At 45.1% G+C, this 19,491-nt stretch overlaps 1 protein-coding gene across 2 annotated transcripts in view; it reads left to right on the top strand.

Annotated features, from left to right (window-relative positions):
- The window catches only part of LOC141140621 (dihydroxyacetone phosphate acyltransferase-like), a 102,403-nt gene that overhangs the window by 67,112 nt on the left and 15,800 nt on the right, over nt 1-19,491 (top strand). Inside the window, exons 10-13 of one of the 2 annotated variants that reach the window (XM_073628006.1) lie at nt 241-483; nt 2,117-2,196; nt 3,989-4,123; nt 4,762-4,857. In XM_073628006.1, coding sequence (XP_073484107.1) covers nt 241-483; nt 2,117-2,196; nt 3,989-4,123; nt 4,762-4,818 — 515 coding nt within the window. In that variant the 3' untranslated portion in view covers nt 4,819-4,857. Of the gene's footprint in view, nt 1-240; nt 484-2,116; nt 2,197-3,988; nt 4,124-4,757; nt 4,858-19,491 lie in introns of both variants that reach the window. The other variant, XM_073628005.1, reaches the window with a different exon arrangement.

Below are 19,491 nucleotides of genomic sequence, written 5' to 3' on the forward strand. Positions count from 1 at the left end.
GTATATACCAATGTGGGGTTTTTTTGTTCTGTTTCATCTAAATTATGCTGATTGCAAATTACAATATAGCTGATTTTAATATAACTTTTACTTTTTGTACTTGCACATCTGGAGCACATTAAAAAAAATACTAATATTTTTTATTTGTGATTTTCTGTGTTTTATTCTATTAACTCATATGCAAGCTAACATTTTAAGTTGGGATCTCTACATTGTGTTATATATTTTTTTGTATTACAGGTAACATACCTGTTGATGAAGTGGTTCGGTCCAGTCTACACCTACATTCAAACTTTATGATCCTTGTGGATGGTCAGGTAGTTTTGTTTGAACATAATAATCATGACATGACTGAAGACTTGGTGAACAAACGAGCAGTCACATTTCTGATGGGTGCTTCCTACAGAAACCAACTAGTTAATATGTACATACGTCCTGCTTTGGTTGTATTGGCTTGTAAACTGGCACAGACTTTCAACAAAGGTATGATTTACTTTCTTACATATGTGATAAACCAGAAGCATACTTTTTAATGAAATTTAAGAATGAATCCAATTACAATAATCCCAGTTTTGGTAGAAAGTTGAGCCAGTGTTCAGATACAATGTGATACACAAAATTACTGTGCTTAATGGCATGATTGAACCACACCTGCACTAAGAATTATTTTTTGAGAATGGTTCGGGTAATAGGAACTTTTTGAAATAGTTTCATGCAATGTATTACATTTACAAACACAAGCTTTCAGAATTCTTTAAAGGCTAACTAAAAACCCCAATGAAGTAAACATTCATTTAGGTAAACATTTTATGAACAACCTCCGTTTTCAAAGTCTTATACTGCGTACACATGAGCGGACTTTATGGCAGACTTTGCCCGGCGGACTTTTCAACGGACTTTACGATGGACTTTCCGAATGAACGGACTTGCCTACACACAATCAACCAAAGTCCGACGAATTCGTACGCGATGACGTACGAACGGACTTAAATAAGGAAGTTCATAGCCAGTAGCCAATAGCTGCCCTAGCGTGGCTTTTTGTCCATCGAACTAGCATACAGCGACTTTTCGACCGGACTCGAGTCCGTCGGATAGATTTGAAACATGTTTCAAATCTAAGTCCATCCAACTTATGAGAAAACAAAATCCGGTACGCCAGACCAAGTCTGCCGTAAAGTCTGCTCGTGTGTACGCGGCATTACATCCACTTCGCACCAGTCCAATAAGCACTAGATTTTGATAGTTTTCTCTTCCCAGTTGATCACACCTGGTTAAGCCCTCTCTAGTATTTTTTGGCATTTTTGAGCAAAAAACAGCTACAAATCATGACATTCAGCAGTACAGTAACCACCCAGAAACAAAACTAAACCAGTACTTAGAATGCCCTGGTATGTTGCCCCGGCCAGCTCTTGCTGCTTCCAGGTGCTGGCTGGTATGAAAGCTCATCAGGCTCAATTTTGGACTATAAAAAAATGGTGCCCTCCTGCATACCATTAAAGGAATTGATAATCACAAAACATGTAAAAGGGGCTTCAGCTTGGTCTCCACACATGAAAGACCCCCCCCCCCCCAATGTGTTTTACCCAGTTTGGGGCTTAATCATAAATCTGTGTATTTCAACACAGATTTAACTCTTTATTCAATGCCAGCTCTTCATACAATTTTAGAAATGCTGGAGCACTATATTCAGTACGAATTCCCAACAGTCACAGCCTTTTTAGCAATTACTTGAAAACATAACCATTCAAATCCCAGTTGCTGGTATAAAAAGACACTGGTTTAACAATTATTTATCCTAGTGCTGTCTCAACTGATCCAGTGGATGCCTACAGAGTTCAGTAATGGAACTATATTGGAATTATTGACTGTCAAGGACAGCTGTGGTCCAGAACTATGCCCATAAGCTAAACTGATCAGCTTCTGGGCTTTTGATAGTGCTGTAGAGCTCCCAGGTATTGCAATCCATAGTTGCAAAGTGCAACACAATGCTTTTGGATTGTGTTTAAAGTGGAGATTTTGTGGCCTTATCTGGATTAGGTCCCCCTGTATCAGTGTTGTCTGAGATAACCAAAGTGCTATTCAATAATGTATTCTAATTGTATCATCTGTGTTTCAGATGATGTTTACAAATCATTTACATTTCTGAGAAGAGTTCTTTCTAGAGAGTTCATATTTTTCCCAGGATATGAAGAACAGGTAAGGCACCATAGGGTCAATAGGGTCAATGGTCAATAGGGTCAATTTACTAAAAGTAAATACGCTAATTTAGCTTAGTGAATGTGGTAAAAATTCACTTTGCAGACAATACATAATAAAGTGCTAGGACATAATTGGATGATGTCAACAGAGCTTCAACTCATTTACTAAGCATAAGACCCCTTTCACACTGAGGCGGTTTTCAGGCGTTTTTAGAGCTAGAAATAGCGCATGTAAAGTGTCTGAAAACAAGTGCCATATACAGCACTCCCAAAATGCCCCGGCTCATTGCAATGAATGGGCAGCGCTTCCGAAGTGCCTGAAAAGTGATTCGGAAGCGCCGCAACACAGGCATTTTTAACCCTTTCTTTGGCTTAAACAGCTAATGCACGGGTGGCTCCAGTGTGCAAGGGGTCTAAGGGAAAATTCCCTTACAATGTGAAAACTACCTTGTAAAGTGAACAGCCTATTTACCCTTAGTAAATCAATCCCAATATATCTATAATATATTTCAGCATTTAAATATTGAAGTGGTTTGAAAGCCTAAACATGTTTTACATTAATGCATTCTGTTCATTAATGTAATAAATATTTAGTAAAAAGGATATCTCCTAAGGTATATGGCAACCTCAGCCCAACCCCATAAGTAAGCTCCAAGAGGTGGAGCGAAATGCATTGGGCGTGGCCTGGTGGGAGACCAGGCTGAGGTTGCCATATACCTAACTACAGCGGATCTGTGTGAATGTGGAGATATGCATTTTACTATGCATTGAAGTCTGGACCTGGGATAAGCTCCTTCCTCCAGCCGGCACTCACAGTGGTGGGCTTAGAATCAGCACCTCTTTAAAGCGGCTCACATCTATTTTCCGTTTGGTAAAAATGTTTTAGGTTCTAGTATCGCCCCTTCACACGTCCCCACTCCCTTTATACTTACCTTACTCACTCAATTCAGCTCTGTGCACGTCTGCAGCAGCTCTCTCTTCTCTCCCCACTGCTACAGTCTTTGGCTCCCACTGCTGTCATTTAAATCCTATGAGGAGGAAGTGGGGGGTGGGGCCAAGCCATGCTGTGTGTGTCCATGGATGCAAGCAGTGCAGCTCAGGATCAATCCTGCATGAGTGCCCCTATAACTTGCTATGGAGGTATGCAGAAAGGAGGAGGAGCCAGGGGGATTCGAGAAGAGGAGGATCGGAGCTGCTCTGTCTAAAACCAAGTATAATATGTTTGCTCTTTGAAAATAAAAAAGACTTTACAATCACTTTAATATAATCTAAATATAACACGTATTAAATTGTAACAGCACTCTTACAAAAACAAGTTAAATTAAGCCTTTCCGAAAAAAAAAATAAGTTGGCTGCCTTCTTTTTCTGAAAATGCTGTTTGACTGGAGGTCATGCTAATGCGTTGGCTTCAATACTTTAGCATTCTCTAACCTGGAACAAGTTAGAGATAAGGACTTCTAACTTTTAGTTGCTGTTTACTTGTTCTCTGTGACTCTGAAACCAGGCATAGCCGGGTAACTATTCTGTGTAATACTGTGTAGCATAGAACAGATTAACAGCCTCAGAGCATCCACCTTTCAAAACAGCTGCCTCCATATTTCTTTTGAACCCTATAATTAAAAAAAAAATCCTATAGGTTTGCTTAAATGTGCGTCATGATTGATCTGACAGCTGTTATATATTTGTTTGTTAGCATATGTGATAAACTGCATTAAACAAAAGCGTATGTGTTTACCAAAATATCATATGTACAGATAATTCAGTGCATATTTTCAACTCATTTCTGACAGGACTTTGAAGAAGGCTGCTGTTTGCTCAGCAAATATAAAGCTGTCCATGTTACATCAGACGAAATGATATCACCTGACACCAGTGTGACTGTCTTTTTATTCAAAATGTTCTATCCTCTTCTGGAAGGCTACCAGGTATAGGAGTGCTCAGTGTGCTGCAACTACAGTCTGGATCTGGCTACATAGCTAGAGACATCCATGTACAACATTTATATAGGAGGAATGAAAAAAATGAGGATTGAATGTTTTTGTTATGAAGTAAAGAGTGTATAAATGATAATTTCCCATACAGGCGGTCCCCGGGTTACAAACATCTGACTTACAAACGACTCTTACAAACTGAGCAAGACAACAGGAAATGGGAGTAAATCTACCCCTAGGAACTCCTGTAAAAGTTATCATGGGAGAAAGGTGTCTTCACTGAAGCTTTATCACCAATCCTTGCTTCCACAACTACCCAAAATTGTCAAAATCCAATTGTCTAGGGACAGAAAGTGAGGTGAAATCTAAACAGGAGCACAGACAGCAACACAAATGTTACAGGGGTGTTAACCCTTCCCAATGCTATCCAAAAAACTTAAACATTTTTTGGCTGGAGCTACACTTAAAAAATGTACCTGTTCTGACTTACATACAAATCCAACTTAAGAACAAACCTACAGACCCCATCTTGTTTGTAACCCGGGAACTGCCCATATAAGCAATAACTGTCTTTAGACTTCATAATTCTTTACTGGATTTATATTGATGCGTGTTTCTTTTTGTCCAGTTAGCTTGCACCTACCTTTCACAGGATACATCTGAGAGTTTCACTGAAAAACAATATATAACTGATGTGAGAAGTTTTGTCTTTCAAAAGATTGCAACAGGTATCTAAAATGTCTGTTTACAGCAATGGAACAAAAATCAAAACCTTCTGTATCGAAGAAGACCCATGGTATTTGGGGATGTGAAAAAGAAATGTATATGTATATTATTTTCCTGGCCATACCTCACGTCAGCACACAATGGGTTAACGCCTCATCTGGCGCCCATATTACCACCTCTTCCTAGCTAAATAAAAGACAGCCCCTCCCCCACCGAAGTGTTCTTTTTTTTGGTCTGCTCCAGGCTACCTGTGGATTGCAGGGGTAAGTAGTTTGTTTGCTGCAAGGATATCCCCCCTAACGCACCGCCCCTCCATGTTCAGCCTCTCTTGGGCAATGTTGCTTAGATAGCACAAATATTTTACATGTGTGGTATTAGTAAGCTCTGCAGTGTCACCATTGGTGTTTTTCTTGCCTTGTATAGGCAGCACTGCTCTCCTGACCTTGTCTTCAGTCTGAGAGCGGCAGTGGATGATATCACAGAGGGCAGGGAGACGGGCAACGCAGGGTAGTGCTCGCCAGTCACCAAGCAGCAGCTTAAACATTCTTAGAGCCGGCAGAGCAATTGGTTTCTCTCCTCTCTCTGCAGTCCTGCCAGTTTTCTCTTGTGTGGTAAATACTTGTTGCTGTTTGCTCCCCTGCTGTGCTGTGTGTTCCCGGGGGTTAGACAGTCTGGCTGTTTTTTGTCTCAGGCTGGGTTCACACTGGTCCGACAAACGCTCCGACATTGGGAGCTCATGTCGCATGACGTGTGAAATTCAATGTTTCCCTATGGGAGCCGTCCTAACTGGTCCGACACAAGTCATTCCGACTTTAGAAATGCTCCCTGTACTACTTTGGTCCGACTTTGATCCTACTTCAGCCCATTGACTATCATTGAAGTCGGATCAAAGTCGGATCGCCGTCTCGCATGATCCGACTTCAGCATGCGACTTGTGCTCATATGATCTTGAGGGGGAACTCCGCGCCAAATTTTAAATAAAAAACCGGCAAAACCAAAGCACCTTGTCCCCATGTTGATGACGACAAGGGCCTCTTCTCGACAACCCTGGCCGTTGGTTGTCGGGGTCTGCGGGCAGGGGGCTTATCGGAATCCAGGAGCCCCCTTTAATGAGGGGGCCCCCAGATCCCAGCCCCCCACCCTTTGTGAATGAGTATGGGGTACATCGTACCCCTACCCATTCACCTAGGGAAAAAAGTGTCAATGAAAAAACACAGTACACAGGTTTTTAAAGTAATTTATTAGGCATCTCCGGGGTCTTCTTCCGACTTTGGGGGTCTTCTTCCGACTATGGGGGTCTCTCCGGCGTCTCCTCCCGGTGTCCTGATCTCCCGGTGGCCCGGACTTCTGTCTTCTTCCCTCTTCTTTTCTTCCGATGTTGACACGACGCTCTCTCCAGCTGGAATGCTCTCTGAGCGCTCTGCAATGGACTTATATAGGTGGTGACCCCGCCCCCTTATGAGGTCACATTCCCTGGGCATGCTGGGAACGTGCCGTCATAAGGTGATGTTGACCACGCCCCCTTATAACGGCACGTTCCCAGCATGCCCAGGGACTGTGACCTCATAAGGGGGCGGGGTCACTGCCTATATAAATCCATTGCGGAGGGCTCAGAGAGCATTCCAGCTGGAGAGAGCGTCGTGCCAACATCGGAAGAAGACAAGAGACAAGAAGGCAGAAGACAAGAAGGCAGAAGGCAGAAATCCAGGCCACCGCTAGCAAAAGAGCTGCAGAAGATAGCGGAGAAGCCGGCAAAAGATCAGGACACCGGGAGGAGACGCCGGAGAGACCCCCGGAGTCGGAAGAAGACCCCCAGAGTCGGAAGAAGACCCCCGAAGTCGGAAGAAGACCCCCGAAGTCGGAAGAAAACCCCGGAGCTGCCTAATAAATTACTTTAAAAACCTGTGTACTGTGTTTTTTCATTGACACTTTTTTCTCTAGGTGAATGGGTAGGGCTACGATGTACCCCATACTCATTCACAAAGGGTGGGGGGCCGGGATCTGGGGGCCCCCTTATTAAAGGGGGCTCCGGATTCCGATAAGCCCCCCGGCCGCACACCCCGACAACCAATGGCCAGGGTTGTCGGGAAGAGGCCCTTGTCCTCATCAACTAGGGACAAGGTGCTTTGGGGTGGGGCGCCCCCCTGCTCCAAAGCACCCACTTCCCCATGTTGAGGGCATGCGGCCTGGTACGGTCCAGGAGGGGGGGCGCTCGCTCGTCCCCACCCCCATTCCTGACTAGCCGGGCTACGTGCTCGGATAAGGGTCTGGTATGGATTTGGGGGGGACCCCCACGCTGTTTTTGCGGCATAGGGGGGTTCCCCTTAAGGTTTATACCAGACCCAAGAGCCTGGTATGCTCTTGGAGGGGGAACCCATGCTGTTTTTTTATTGAAAATTTGGCGCGGAGTTCCCCCTCAAGATTCATACTAAACACAGTGCCAGGCATTGGCGGGGATCCAAGTCGGATCCCCGTTCATTGAAAGTCGGACGAATGTCGGCTTCATGTCGCAGGGCAAAGTCGGATCCAAAGTAGGACGGCTGTCGCGTTGCACCAGTGTGAACCCAGCCTCAGATTCTGTGTCTCCTGTCTACCTCTGGAAGGCTTCCTGGACTCACCTGCTGCTGCTTCTGAAGTAAGTGGATGAAAGCAGATGGGCCTTAAATAGACAAGGTACCTGTCTTTTCTTTATGGGTTTTTTCCATATTTTTTGCAGATATGAGCTCACCACACCCAGTGGCACAGAAGACTAGCAAAGGTACGAGGGGGGTGGTGTGGGACATATCTTCAAAAGAGTGCTCAAGGAATGCAGAGTATGGTGTTTTGCATGATTTAGGAGCAGAAGCCCTAAACGCAAATACTCAAGACCCTCCATTGGTCATCCCCTGACCAGGACAATCTGCATTCCTCACATGGGCGGCTTCCAGGCTCCTCAAGCAGCTCAGGTGGCTCACATGCGCTTAAATCAGCGCAATAGAAAATGCCTTGCCCTGTGACGGGAAGTCAATTGGCATGGATTGCCTCAAATGACAACGGATAAGGAAGCGGGTGCACACATTTCAAAACCTAGAGGCTGTAGTGGAAAGTATGCAGCAAATATCCATGTCACAGGCAAGATGCAGGCCCAACCATTGCAAACACATGCAGATATTTCCAAATGTGAAAAGGAAGGGCCTTCTTTTCCCATAACGACGGAGAGTTAAAAACTCATTGATGAAGAATGGGAGAGATCTGATAAGAAGACCAATTTACAATAAAAGTCCCCAAGCTTTATTCAATGAAGCTGGCTAATGCATGTTTAAACAATGCACTTCCAGGAGTGGACGGGGCCTGCCAGCGTCAGGTGCGCAAGTATCTTTGCCTTTTAATACCTTTAGGAATCCCATGGATCCAATGTGTTTTTAGTAGAGTCAAAAATGCATGAAGAGTGTTTACCATGAATTCAAATGGCCTACTTCACACCAGTGCAGTGTGTTCCAGTACAGTCAACAAAAGTACAACATGTTGCATTTTTTCTCTATGGAACGCATGTATAACATGGCACAATACATTGAAAAAGCACCTGAACACCTCAAAAGTGTGCATGCAGACTCAGAAGTTGTGGTGAACTGGCCTGCAGACTTGCAGAAAATGTAACTGTGGCAGTTTTTTTTGCCTGTGGTAAAGCAACAGCTCCGTGATGTTTAAAGCATTATGAAATGGCCTTAATTCAAGGGGAACCTGCAGGAGTGGGCACGGTTCTGGAGGACTTGAACCTGGCTGCTAACCCCGAGGCTTCAATAGACCTAATTCTAGGGCTGGCACATTCAGTCACCGCCATGAGAGCTTTGTGGTTGTGCCACTGGAGGGTGGATGAAGCTCCCACACAAGCCCTTTGTAACATTTTTCATAATGGGAGGCTATTGTTTGGCAAAATGCTGGACTAAGCGAGTGACAGAAGAAATGTCCAGAATGTGGCCACAGTCTAATAAGAGGAAGCAGCCAATCTTTTTGCTCAAATCGGTCGATCTTCAGAAGGGTTCAAGTGGCCAGATCTAATAGGTCAGGCTGAAATTTACCAGATCACAGTAAACAGGGCTCAAACTTCCTATTTACATGTAATCCAATCCATAGCAGGCTGCTAGACATTTGTAAAGTCTTTTGAAGGTGGGCCCATCCAGTGTCTTCCAGTTGGAGCCAGGACAGCCTCCTTTTTGGAGGGTTTGGGCGACAAAGACAGTTAGCTGGGAGTACAATCACCAAATCCTTTCATTCATGACCAGCAGATCTCAAGAAGAAAGAATTACTATAAGATTACGTATAAGAATTATATTGCAACAAGTCCATAGTGCTGGTGCCACCAAAAGAACAAATCTGGGGGTTTCTCCCCATTCTTTCTAGTACCCAAGGCATCAGGAGCTTTCCTTACTGTCTGGGTTTGAAGAAATCAAATGGGTACATACACAACAAAATGTGCAAGATAGAGTCCCTGCAAACAGTAATGTTCAGCATGAGGACTAGGGATGGGCCGAACGGACCCCTGTTTGGCTCGCACCAGAACTTTCGAACACTGCGAACGTTCAGACACGAATAACGAACCCCATTAAAGTCATTAGGATCCAAACGTCAAAAATCAAAAGTGCCCATTTTGAAGGCTTATATGCAAGTAATTGGGCATACAATGGTTATAGGGGTCCGGGTCCGGCCCTGGGGGACATGTATCAATAAAAAAAAGTTTATGAAAAATTACATTTTTAAATGAGCAGTGACTTTTTGATTTTTAAAGTGAAAGCATAAAAATGAAATTCCTTCCAATATAGTGCCTGGGGGAACCCTTAGTCGACCTGTAAAGTGGCAGATCTGTACCATGTCTAGAATCTGCTGCAGCAATAATTGCATTTATAAAGCCAAAAAAATTGACTTTTACCCTGCAAGCTGCCTTTATTTTGCTCAGCAACATCTGGGGAGCCAGTATGTATGATGAGGCCACAATGTAGTGCACTGGAAACCAGATTAGAGATTTTGATTAGAGATTTTTTTGGATACATTCTGGAGTCACTTTGACTTTGGATAGAAGTAACGGGTGCGTAAAAAAAGTCTTTGGATGTTGGTGGCACCTTCCCACCGTAACCCTATAGAGGTACTCTTGATAAAAGCAAGAATTGACCGTGCTGTAAAAATTGCAATGATATGCACCTGTCAAACAAGTGCAGAAAAATTACTCTTTGGGTGTCGGGGACGCCTTCCCACCATAACACTATAGAGGTGCTCTTGATGAAGGCAAAAAAAATTGCAATGATATGCACCTGTCAAACAGGTGCTGTTAATTGTGCCCATGAAGCCTATACCAAAAACATTCTTTCAGATGAAATGATTGAACACCCTCAAAGCTAGACAGCCTCAAAGTCCTGCAGAGATTCCACATCCCAAAAAGACTTAATCAGTGACATCAGCATCAGGGGCTTCATAGCTGGTAATCCCGGACTGATTCATTTTTATAAAAGTCAAACGGTCCACGGAGTGGACAGACGCATTCTATGATCAGTGACAAAACTTCCTGCAGCACTGAATGTCCGTTCTGAAAGCATGCTGGATGCAGAGCAGCCCAACAACTCAATAGCATACTGGGCAAGTTCAGGCCAGTGGTCTATTCTCATGACCCAGTAAGCCAGTGGATTGTCAGCTGGAAAGCTCGCCATCTCTGTTTTGGCCCCGAGGTAATCGTCCACCATGTGATGCAGACGCTGCTGATGGGATGTGCAAGCTGACAGCCCTGGGTGGCGAGGACTAAAAAAATTCCGAAATGCCTCACTTAGGCGGACACCTTCTCCAACGCTCCTCTCTTGACCAACAGAAGACTCAAAACTATGTTTTCCACGACACTGTAACCTACTGGAGTCAGGAAGAACGTTCAATAAAATCCTCTTTAACGTGTATTCAAGAGATTTTATCTTCTGCACTTTTTGTGGGGGCGGGATGAATTCTGAGACCTTCTCCTTATAACGGTGGTCAAGGAGGGTTTCGCAGGCTTTGAAGCATGAGGTTTCCCATGCGCCCCAAATTTGCAGAGGCTTGAGAAGCAGACTTCTCTGAGTCACTCAGGATGACAGCATCTGGAACTTCCTCCTCCCAGCCACATACTACTTCCAAGGGTCCTGGGGTTGGAAAGCCATCTCTTACAGATTGATGCACGTCTTCCTCTTCTTCGAAGCCTATGAAAGTGCCAGAATCCTCCTCCTCCCCTCTCTGCTCCTGTGTGTTCTGTGACATAGGAATGATGGTGTCTGGATAAAGTGAGCCTTGAGAGGAAAGGAAGTCCTCCTCTTCCTCCTGCTGCTCTGCCTCCAGTGACCTGTCCATAATGCCACACAGAGTCTGCTCCAGCAGGAACACAACAGAGATTGTGTCACTGATGCATGCACTGTCACAGCTCACTATCCTTGTGGCCTCCTCAAATGGTGACAATACAGTGCATGCATCCTTAATGATCAGCCATTGGCGTGGGGAAAAAAGCAGAGGTGGTCTGAGCCTGTAGTCATACCGTATTCACACAGGTACTCGTTAATGGGCCTTTGCTACATTTATAGCCGTTGCAGCATTGACAAAGTTGAGTTCCACCTGGGGGCATGTCACAAATCAGGCGGTTTACGAGTAGGATTTTCTGCTGATTTTCCGCCAACCGAACACTGGCTGTGTATGACTGCCTGAAATGGCTACAGACCCTTCTGGCCAGCTTTAGCACATCTTGCAACCCTGGGTACGTATTTAGAAAACGCTGCACCACCAAATTGAGGACATGTGCTGGGCATGGCACATGTGTCAACTTTCCCTCTCTAAGGGCGGACAGGAGGTTTGAGCCATTATTGTACACCACCATTCCTGGATCCAACTGGTGTGGTGTGAACCACCTCAGAGCTGCAAAAATATTTGCTCCAGTGTGGTTCCTGTCCCCTAAACACACCAGCTGAAGCACTGCATGGCACTTTTTAGCCTGACTCTGGGAATAGCCCTTTGAACACTTAGGGGGTACCTGATGTTCATAGGACAATTCTGCAGAGGAGGGCATGGAGGAGGAGGTAGAGCTCACAGGTCTGGCATCATCACCACCAGCTGTATGGAGATGTGGGGGCACAACAAACTGCAGCACTGAGCCCTGTCCTGCATCGTTTCGAGTTGCAAGCAGCATTACCCAGCGTGCTGTAAACAAAATATATCATGCCTGCCCATGCTTGCTGGACCACGTGTCAGCAGTAAGGTGGATTTTACAGCTGACTGCCTTGCCCAACGATGCCAGAACATTCCCTTGATGGTAGGGAGATGGAACGGTCTTACGTGAAAAGTAGTAGCGACTGGGAACCTGCCATTGTGGTAATTCACAGAAGGGGGCAGAATCCACCAGGCTGAAAGGCAGAAGTTGGAGAGCCAACAGCTTTGACAAGCTTGCATTTAGAGGCTGGGCATGTGGGTGGCAGGGACTGTATTTTTTTTATTTTCCGCTGCAGCAGATGCGGCAGAGAAATTTGCCGACTACAGTCTACAGCTGGTGGTGTGCTGCTGGCAGATGTGCTGCTAGGACCTGGGACACCCTGTACTATCATCCCTGTCAGTGGGGGATGCTGAGAGGTAATGACTCGGTATAGCAGGGGCAGAATGAAGTGGGTAAGGAGGAGGGACAGATTTGTGCCCCTTTCGTGTGGCTTTTAGGTGCTCTTGCCAACTATCTGATTGGTTGGACGTTAAATGCCTTGTTAAGCATGTGGTACCCAAATGGCTGGTGTTTTTGCCACGTTTTATGTGCCTGAGACAGTTTGTAGATAGCAACAGTGCAATCTGCTGCAGATGTGCTGAAAAAGGCCCAGACAGCTAAGCTTTGGGGAGTGGGCTGGGAGATAACAGCTGCAGAATGTGATGGAATAAGGTGGCTGCTCTCTACTCTTTCTTGATGTCGGCCTCCTTGGGGTTGTGACCCCTCACCTTCAGTTTCCTCCTATGCTCTATCTGGCACCCAAGTTGCATCAGTGACCTCATCATGATCATCATCATCATCTCCATCTCCTCCATCATCATCATTACCACTGAAGACAACTTGGCAATATGCTGCGGCTGGGGGAACATGAATGCCAATTTGTCTACCAGTGTTCTCCCCTCTCTCTAGGCTCATGTTCCTGTCATCCTCAACCTCAGAACCAACATTTGAATCCAGTAATGGCTGGGCATCATCAAGGAGCAAGTGGCTGACACTGTGGTCAAATAACTCTACTGACTCCTCCATGATTGATGTTGGGGCTATGGCAGGAATAGATGTGGACAAGAAGGCAGGTTTATCCACTCAGGGCAACTGCACACTTGTCTCAGCTTGCGTGACGGAGGATGAGGAAGGTTTAGTAAGCCAGTCCACCACCTCCTCTGCATGCTGTGGCTGGATAGCACGGGCAAACTCACCAAACAGAGGAAATGATGCCCTGCCTGAGGACTGACCACCACGTCCACCTTTTGCCTGTGGACACATTTGTTGCTGGCCCCCTCACAGAGCCAAGGGAACGTCTGCCTCTCCTTGTTGTCCTCCCAGACATTATTGGGAGGGAGGGGGCGGTGCTTATAAGCAAATGTAAAGAAGAAGTGGAAATCTGTACGTAGATGCACTTTAATCAATGTAAAGTGGTGTTTGGTGCACTTTAATTTGAGTAGTCACACTACACAGACACACTCCATGGATACACTATAATATACTGCAATATAATGCGCCAAACGTACAGTGACGCACAGAACTATATGAAATTAAACTTGCAGTAATGCACACAGAAGTAAATGGTGTTAAACTCGCAGTAACGCACACAGAAGTAAATAGCGTTAAACGTGCAGTAACGCACACAGAAGTAAATGACGTTAAATTTGCAGTAACGCACAAAACTATATGGCGTTAAACTGGCAGTAACGCACACAGAAGTAAATGGCGTTAAACTGGCAGTAATGCAATCAAATAGACGGTGTTCAACCGTCACTTCATTGACGCTACCTGAACTGTCCCTTCTCTAGCTATACACTAATGTCAAGATTACTGACACGGTCTCACTACACTGAATCTATCTGAGTTGTCCCTACTTTAGCTGCACACTATGCAAAGCTGAATGATGGTACTCCTCACTACACTCACACTATCCCTAGACTGACACTAAACTAATATTTCTCACTGACAATTGAAGCAAAATAGCACAGTATAGCACACTAACTAATAGCACTGAACAGAGCCCTGTTCTATCCCTCTCCATGCCGAAATCACACTGAAAATGGCTGCCATTTAAAGAGGAAGTAAACCCTCATGGGTTTACTTCCTCCTTGTTTCCCTGCAAAGGTAAAGCATAATGGGCTACTATGCATCACATAGTAGCCCATTATGTGTCACTTACCTGACACAGGAGCCTGCGATGTCTGACGATTTCCTCGCCAGCTGGAAGCGTCCATCTTCCTTCCGGGGTTGCGGACTCCGGCTCTGTGACTGGCCAGAGTCGCGTGACGTCACTCCCACGTGTAGGTTTAGGAGATATTTACAGCACCTACAGGTAAGCCTTAATCTAGGCTTACCTGTAGGTACTGTAAAAGTGTGTTGTAAGGGTTTACAACCACTTTAAAGAATACTTTTATACTGTGGGGTGGGATTGAGCCATGATTGGATAAAGTCATGATGACAGTGTCCAATCATGACTCTGACAGTGCTCTGTGCCCTGATTGGCTGAAGCTTTTACTGCTTCAGCCAATCAGGGCTTGCAATGCACTTTTCAATGCAATGCATTGTAGTCGTTTTGAGGGGCCGAAATGTCCGAAACAACGAAAGTTCGGCCTGAACTTATGCTCGGGCTGAACCGTTCGCCCATCCCTAATGAGGACCAGTTAGAGTCAATCGACCGGCCGGACGTATACTTCCATATACCAATCAGTGTGTAACACTAGAGACATCTGAGATTTGTAGTGGCTGGCTGTCCCTTCCAGTTTAGATGTTTGTCATTTTTAGAATTGGCACGGCACCAAGAACTTTTGAACATTTTTTGGCAGTAGTGGCAGTAATTTGTCTTTGGGGATAAGGCTCTACCACTACTTGGACAATGTTTTGATTGTCGCAGGTGTAAGCCAGGAGCTGGCAAAGCATCATAACCTTGTCCTAGAAATCCTTTTCCAAGTTCAGTCAACTAGTGAACAAACAGGAAAAGCAGTTAACCCCTTCTTAACCACTTCATTACCGGGCACTTTCACCCCCTTCCTGCCCAGGACAATTTTCAGCTTTCAGTGCTGTTGCATTTTGAATGACAATTGCGTGGTCATGCAACACTGCACCCAAACTAAATTTTTATCATTTTCTTCCCACAAATACAGCTTTCTTTTGATGGTATTTGAGCACCACTGGGGTTTTTATTTTTTGCTAAACAAACTAAAAAAGACCGAAATTTTTGAAAAAAAAAAAAAGTTTTTTTCGTTTCGATTATAAAATTTTGTTTTTTCCTTCACTGATGGGCACTGATAAGGTGGCACTGATGAGGAGGCACTGATATGTAGAAATGATGGGCACTGATAGGCGGCACTGATATGCAGCACTAATGGGCACTGATAGGCGGGACTGATATGCAGCACTGATGGGCACCAATAGGCAGCACTGATATGCAGCACTGATGGGCACTGATAGACGGCACTGTTGGGCACTGATAGGTGGCACTGACAGGTGGCACTGATGGGCACTGACAGGTGGCACTAATGGGCACTGACAGGCGGCACTGATTGGCACTGATAGGCGGTACTGATTGGCACTGACAGGTGGCACTGGGCAGCACTGATGATGAGGTACTGACAGGTGTTACTGTAGGGCACTGAGATGGCCACTGATTGGCACTGTGGTGGGCACTGATTGGCACTGTGGGCACCTACAGCCGTTTCTGATGGGGCACTGACTGGCAGCTGATGGCCACCTTTTTGGCAGCTGTGGTGGCACATCTGATGGGGCTACGCTGATAATCAATGTGCTGATTATCAGCGCAGACCCCCCTCTGACAGGGAGAGCCGTCGATCAGCTCTCCCTGTCAGCGCAAACCGAGGAATGCCATTTACCGTCACTTCCTGGTTCATGCAATGATTAGCTGTGATTGATCACAGCTGATCACATGGTAAGGAGCCTCCGTCAGAGGCTCCATACCACGTTCGGAGATGCAGTGTGTCAGACTGACACACAGAACTTCCGATCGCTGCGCTGCGTGCCGGCCTGTTGTCCTGCAGGACGTCATATGACGCTCAGTCAGGATAACTGAGCCACCGCCGGGCCATCATTCTGCTATAAGCCGAGCAGAAAAAGGTTAAGCTTTGAAGGATCTTGAAGTAGTTTTCATGCCCAAATATGTCAAGTGGATATCCAAAACGACAAAATATAAATCTGCGTATGAAGAGTCGTGGAGACAGCATTTATGTCAGCGAGGGATTGCATTGTGCCCATTGTGACATTTTTTTTGTTCCAATAGTTGTTATTACATTTTCAAAACAGCATATAGAACATTATGCTCAGATATTTATCAGAAGATTGTTGAAACAAGGAAGCAATATACAATATGATCAGTGGCCCTTATCAAATACATATTAACAAAACATAGTAAGAAAGGTTAAATTTTGGCTAGAGAGACTTCCTTGTCCCCTGATAGCATCATACAAAACCAAATATTCCCCCTCCCCTCCCGCCATCATTATGGTGTAACCGAACCAACGTCTAAAAAAATGAGGGAACGGAGAAAGGGAAAAAAAACAAAAAGGGAAATTAAGAATTAGATAGAGTAGAACAGAGTGGGATGGGTCCCCCTGACCTCGGACTCAAATCATTAATAACCCAGCAATCAGGGAGCTTGGAGATAAGCAATCCAGGGATTCCACACCTTCTCAAACCTAGTTTGCTTATCCCGTCTTATACTGGCCAGTTTTTCATTGATCACAATCCAGGATACCTTGTGTTTCACACAAGGTATCCTGATTACAGGTGATTTCCATGCACACGCTAGTTATATCACACAAGGTATCCTGATTACAGGTGATTTCCATGCACACGCTAGTTATTTTAGCCGCTAGGAGAATGAAAAATATGAGAGATCGTAGATGTCTGGGGATCTCCTCCGACAGGTCAGTAAACAACCCCATTTTGGCTTCTCTAGGTATATTTTGTCCTGTCACTGAGTAGATCAGGTTGAATATTCTGATCCAAAAATGTCGGACCTTCAGACAAGACCACTAGACATGATACATATCTGCTTCATGTTCGCCACCCCGAAAGCAAAGGGGTTAAGCACGGGGGTATAGTTTTGCTAGCCTTGTAGGGACAAGGTACCAATGCGCTAGCACCTTATAGTTTGCCTTTACCAATGAGGTGTTGAGTATGCCTTTGTGCAGCATGGTTGACCATTTTGTCCACACCTCCTCTTCCACTATTTCCCCTAGGTCCGATTCCCAAGCCGTTTGGTAGGAAGGTTTGTTACCCTGATTATTGAATAGTATATAACTCTGTTATCCCTCCCCTTGATTCAGGTTCTCGTATACAATGGTTTTCAAAAAGGGTCCTAGTGGTTATATCCACCTGGTCTTTCAACAAGGTTCTCATGAAATAGATAATTTGGTACAGGTGATAAGTCTCTGTGGGGGGCATTTGTAAAGTTTACTTAAAATAGTCAAGTCGTCTTATCCCCTTATTATCTATAAAGTGAGCAATTCTGTAAAGACCCTTGTTGATCCACCACGTGAATTGGGTGATCTGTTGACCCGGTAGGAAGTGAGGGTTATTGAAAAGGGGCTACTGGCAGATGGGGGGTTTTAAGGGGTGTAAATTGCATTCTGTGTCTCACAGACGCAAAGAGTGGGATAAAGACGGGCTCAACACTGCCCGACGCTCCTTTGCAGGGAGCCACATTAGAAGATCCAATGGAATGGTCGGAATTGCTTGCACCTCTAATTGGACCCAGTCGGCTCTGTATCCTTCAGCAAAAATTTGGTATAATTGGACCAGTTGTGCCACCCTATAGTATCGCAAGAAATGTGGGACTCCCAGCCCACCTCGCCATTTGGACCTGTACAGGGTAGAGTGGGCCACCCGGCAACCACTCTTATCCCAGATAAATTTATATATCAGGGACTGTAACTGCCGGAAGAAAACAGAAGGAATTGGTATCGGAAGAGATCTAAAATAATATAGTATGTGAGGGAGAATTGTCATCTTGATGGCCGCTATTCTACCCATCCAGGAAAGATCATGGGTTTTTCCAGGTCTGCAGGTCACGTTCTGTAGCATCGTATAAAGGAGTATAGTTTGCCTGAAATAGTGTAGCAATGTCAGAGGTCAATTTAACCCCAAGATACGGTAGCTCCTGTGTACACCATTTAAAGGAGAAGGATTGCCGTATAGAATTTAAGACCCCATCTGGGATGTTTATATTGAGAGCTTTCGATTTTAGCTGATTTACCTTTAATCCAGAGACGGCTCCAAAGTCAGATAGCAAGGCAAATAAATTGGGTAAGGTCATGACAGGGTCCGATATGAATAGCAGCATGTCGTCGGCAAATAAGCCACATTTATACGTTTTGCCACCGCTTTCAATGCCATAAATATTGAGATTGGATCTAATAGCTATCGCCAATGTCTCAATAGCAATTATGACGAGGAGTGGGGAAAGGAGACCCCTGCCTAGTTCCTCTCCGGATGTGCAAAGGGTCCGATGTACGACCATACCTAATAATGTTAGCGGATGGAGTTGAATATAAAGCCCTCATTAGAGTAAGAAATTTCGGTCCACAGTTCCATTTCCTTAGGATATGAAACAGAAAAGACCAGGATATAGAGTCAAAGGCCTTTTGCAGGTTCAGTGGTAAGAGCATGCCCCGCCTATCAGCCGCACCATCCCAGTTAGATCGCAAGACAGAGATCAGATCTACCACTCATCTAATCTGATCTGTGGCTTGTCTCCCTGGTACAAACCCAACCTGGTCAATGTGAATAAATTGTGATAGGAAGTTATTAAATCAAGTTGCGTATAGTTTGGTCAGGAGTTTTAGCTCATTACTGATCAGGGATACTGTGCGGTAATTGGCTACATCAGTATAATCCCTGTCTGGCTTAGGTATTAAACATATATCAGCTTTATTAGAGTCTGTGACCAGGTCCACGCTGTTCTGTATTGCCATAAAAAACTGGAGGAGATGGGGTGCTAACTGAGTTGCAAATTTCTTGTATTATGCTGTGGAAAAGCCATCCGGCCCTGAAGTCTTAGAGGTCTTAGCTTGTTTGATCACCTCTAATACTTCTGCTATAGTGATCTCCTTCTCCAAAATCTCACAATGGGAATCTGAGAGAGAGGGGCCCATTGGGACATTTTACAGCGGCCATTCCAGTGCTGCCTTGGGCCAGGTGGCACATGGGGTCTTTTCAATTTGCCTTCCTCAGTCAAATGGATGGGCTGCCTATGGATCATAAAGTCTTTGTGTCTGCACAAATTAGTAAGAACTGGAGTTTTGGACACCAGTGTGGTGCCTCTTTTGTGGTGTGCCTCTCAGCCCAGGAGATGGAATAATTCTGACGTTGGATGCCAGTCTACCTCCCGCCTGAAGAGACAAGTGCAAGGCCATTGGAGCCTAGTGGAATGCAGATG

This window comes from Aquarana catesbeiana, linkage group LG04 (genome assembly GCF_042186555.1).
Source record: "Aquarana catesbeiana isolate 2022-GZ linkage group LG04, ASM4218655v1, whole genome shotgun sequence".
NCBI classification, from domain to species: Eukaryota; Metazoa; Chordata; class Amphibia; order Anura; family Ranidae; genus Aquarana; species Aquarana catesbeiana.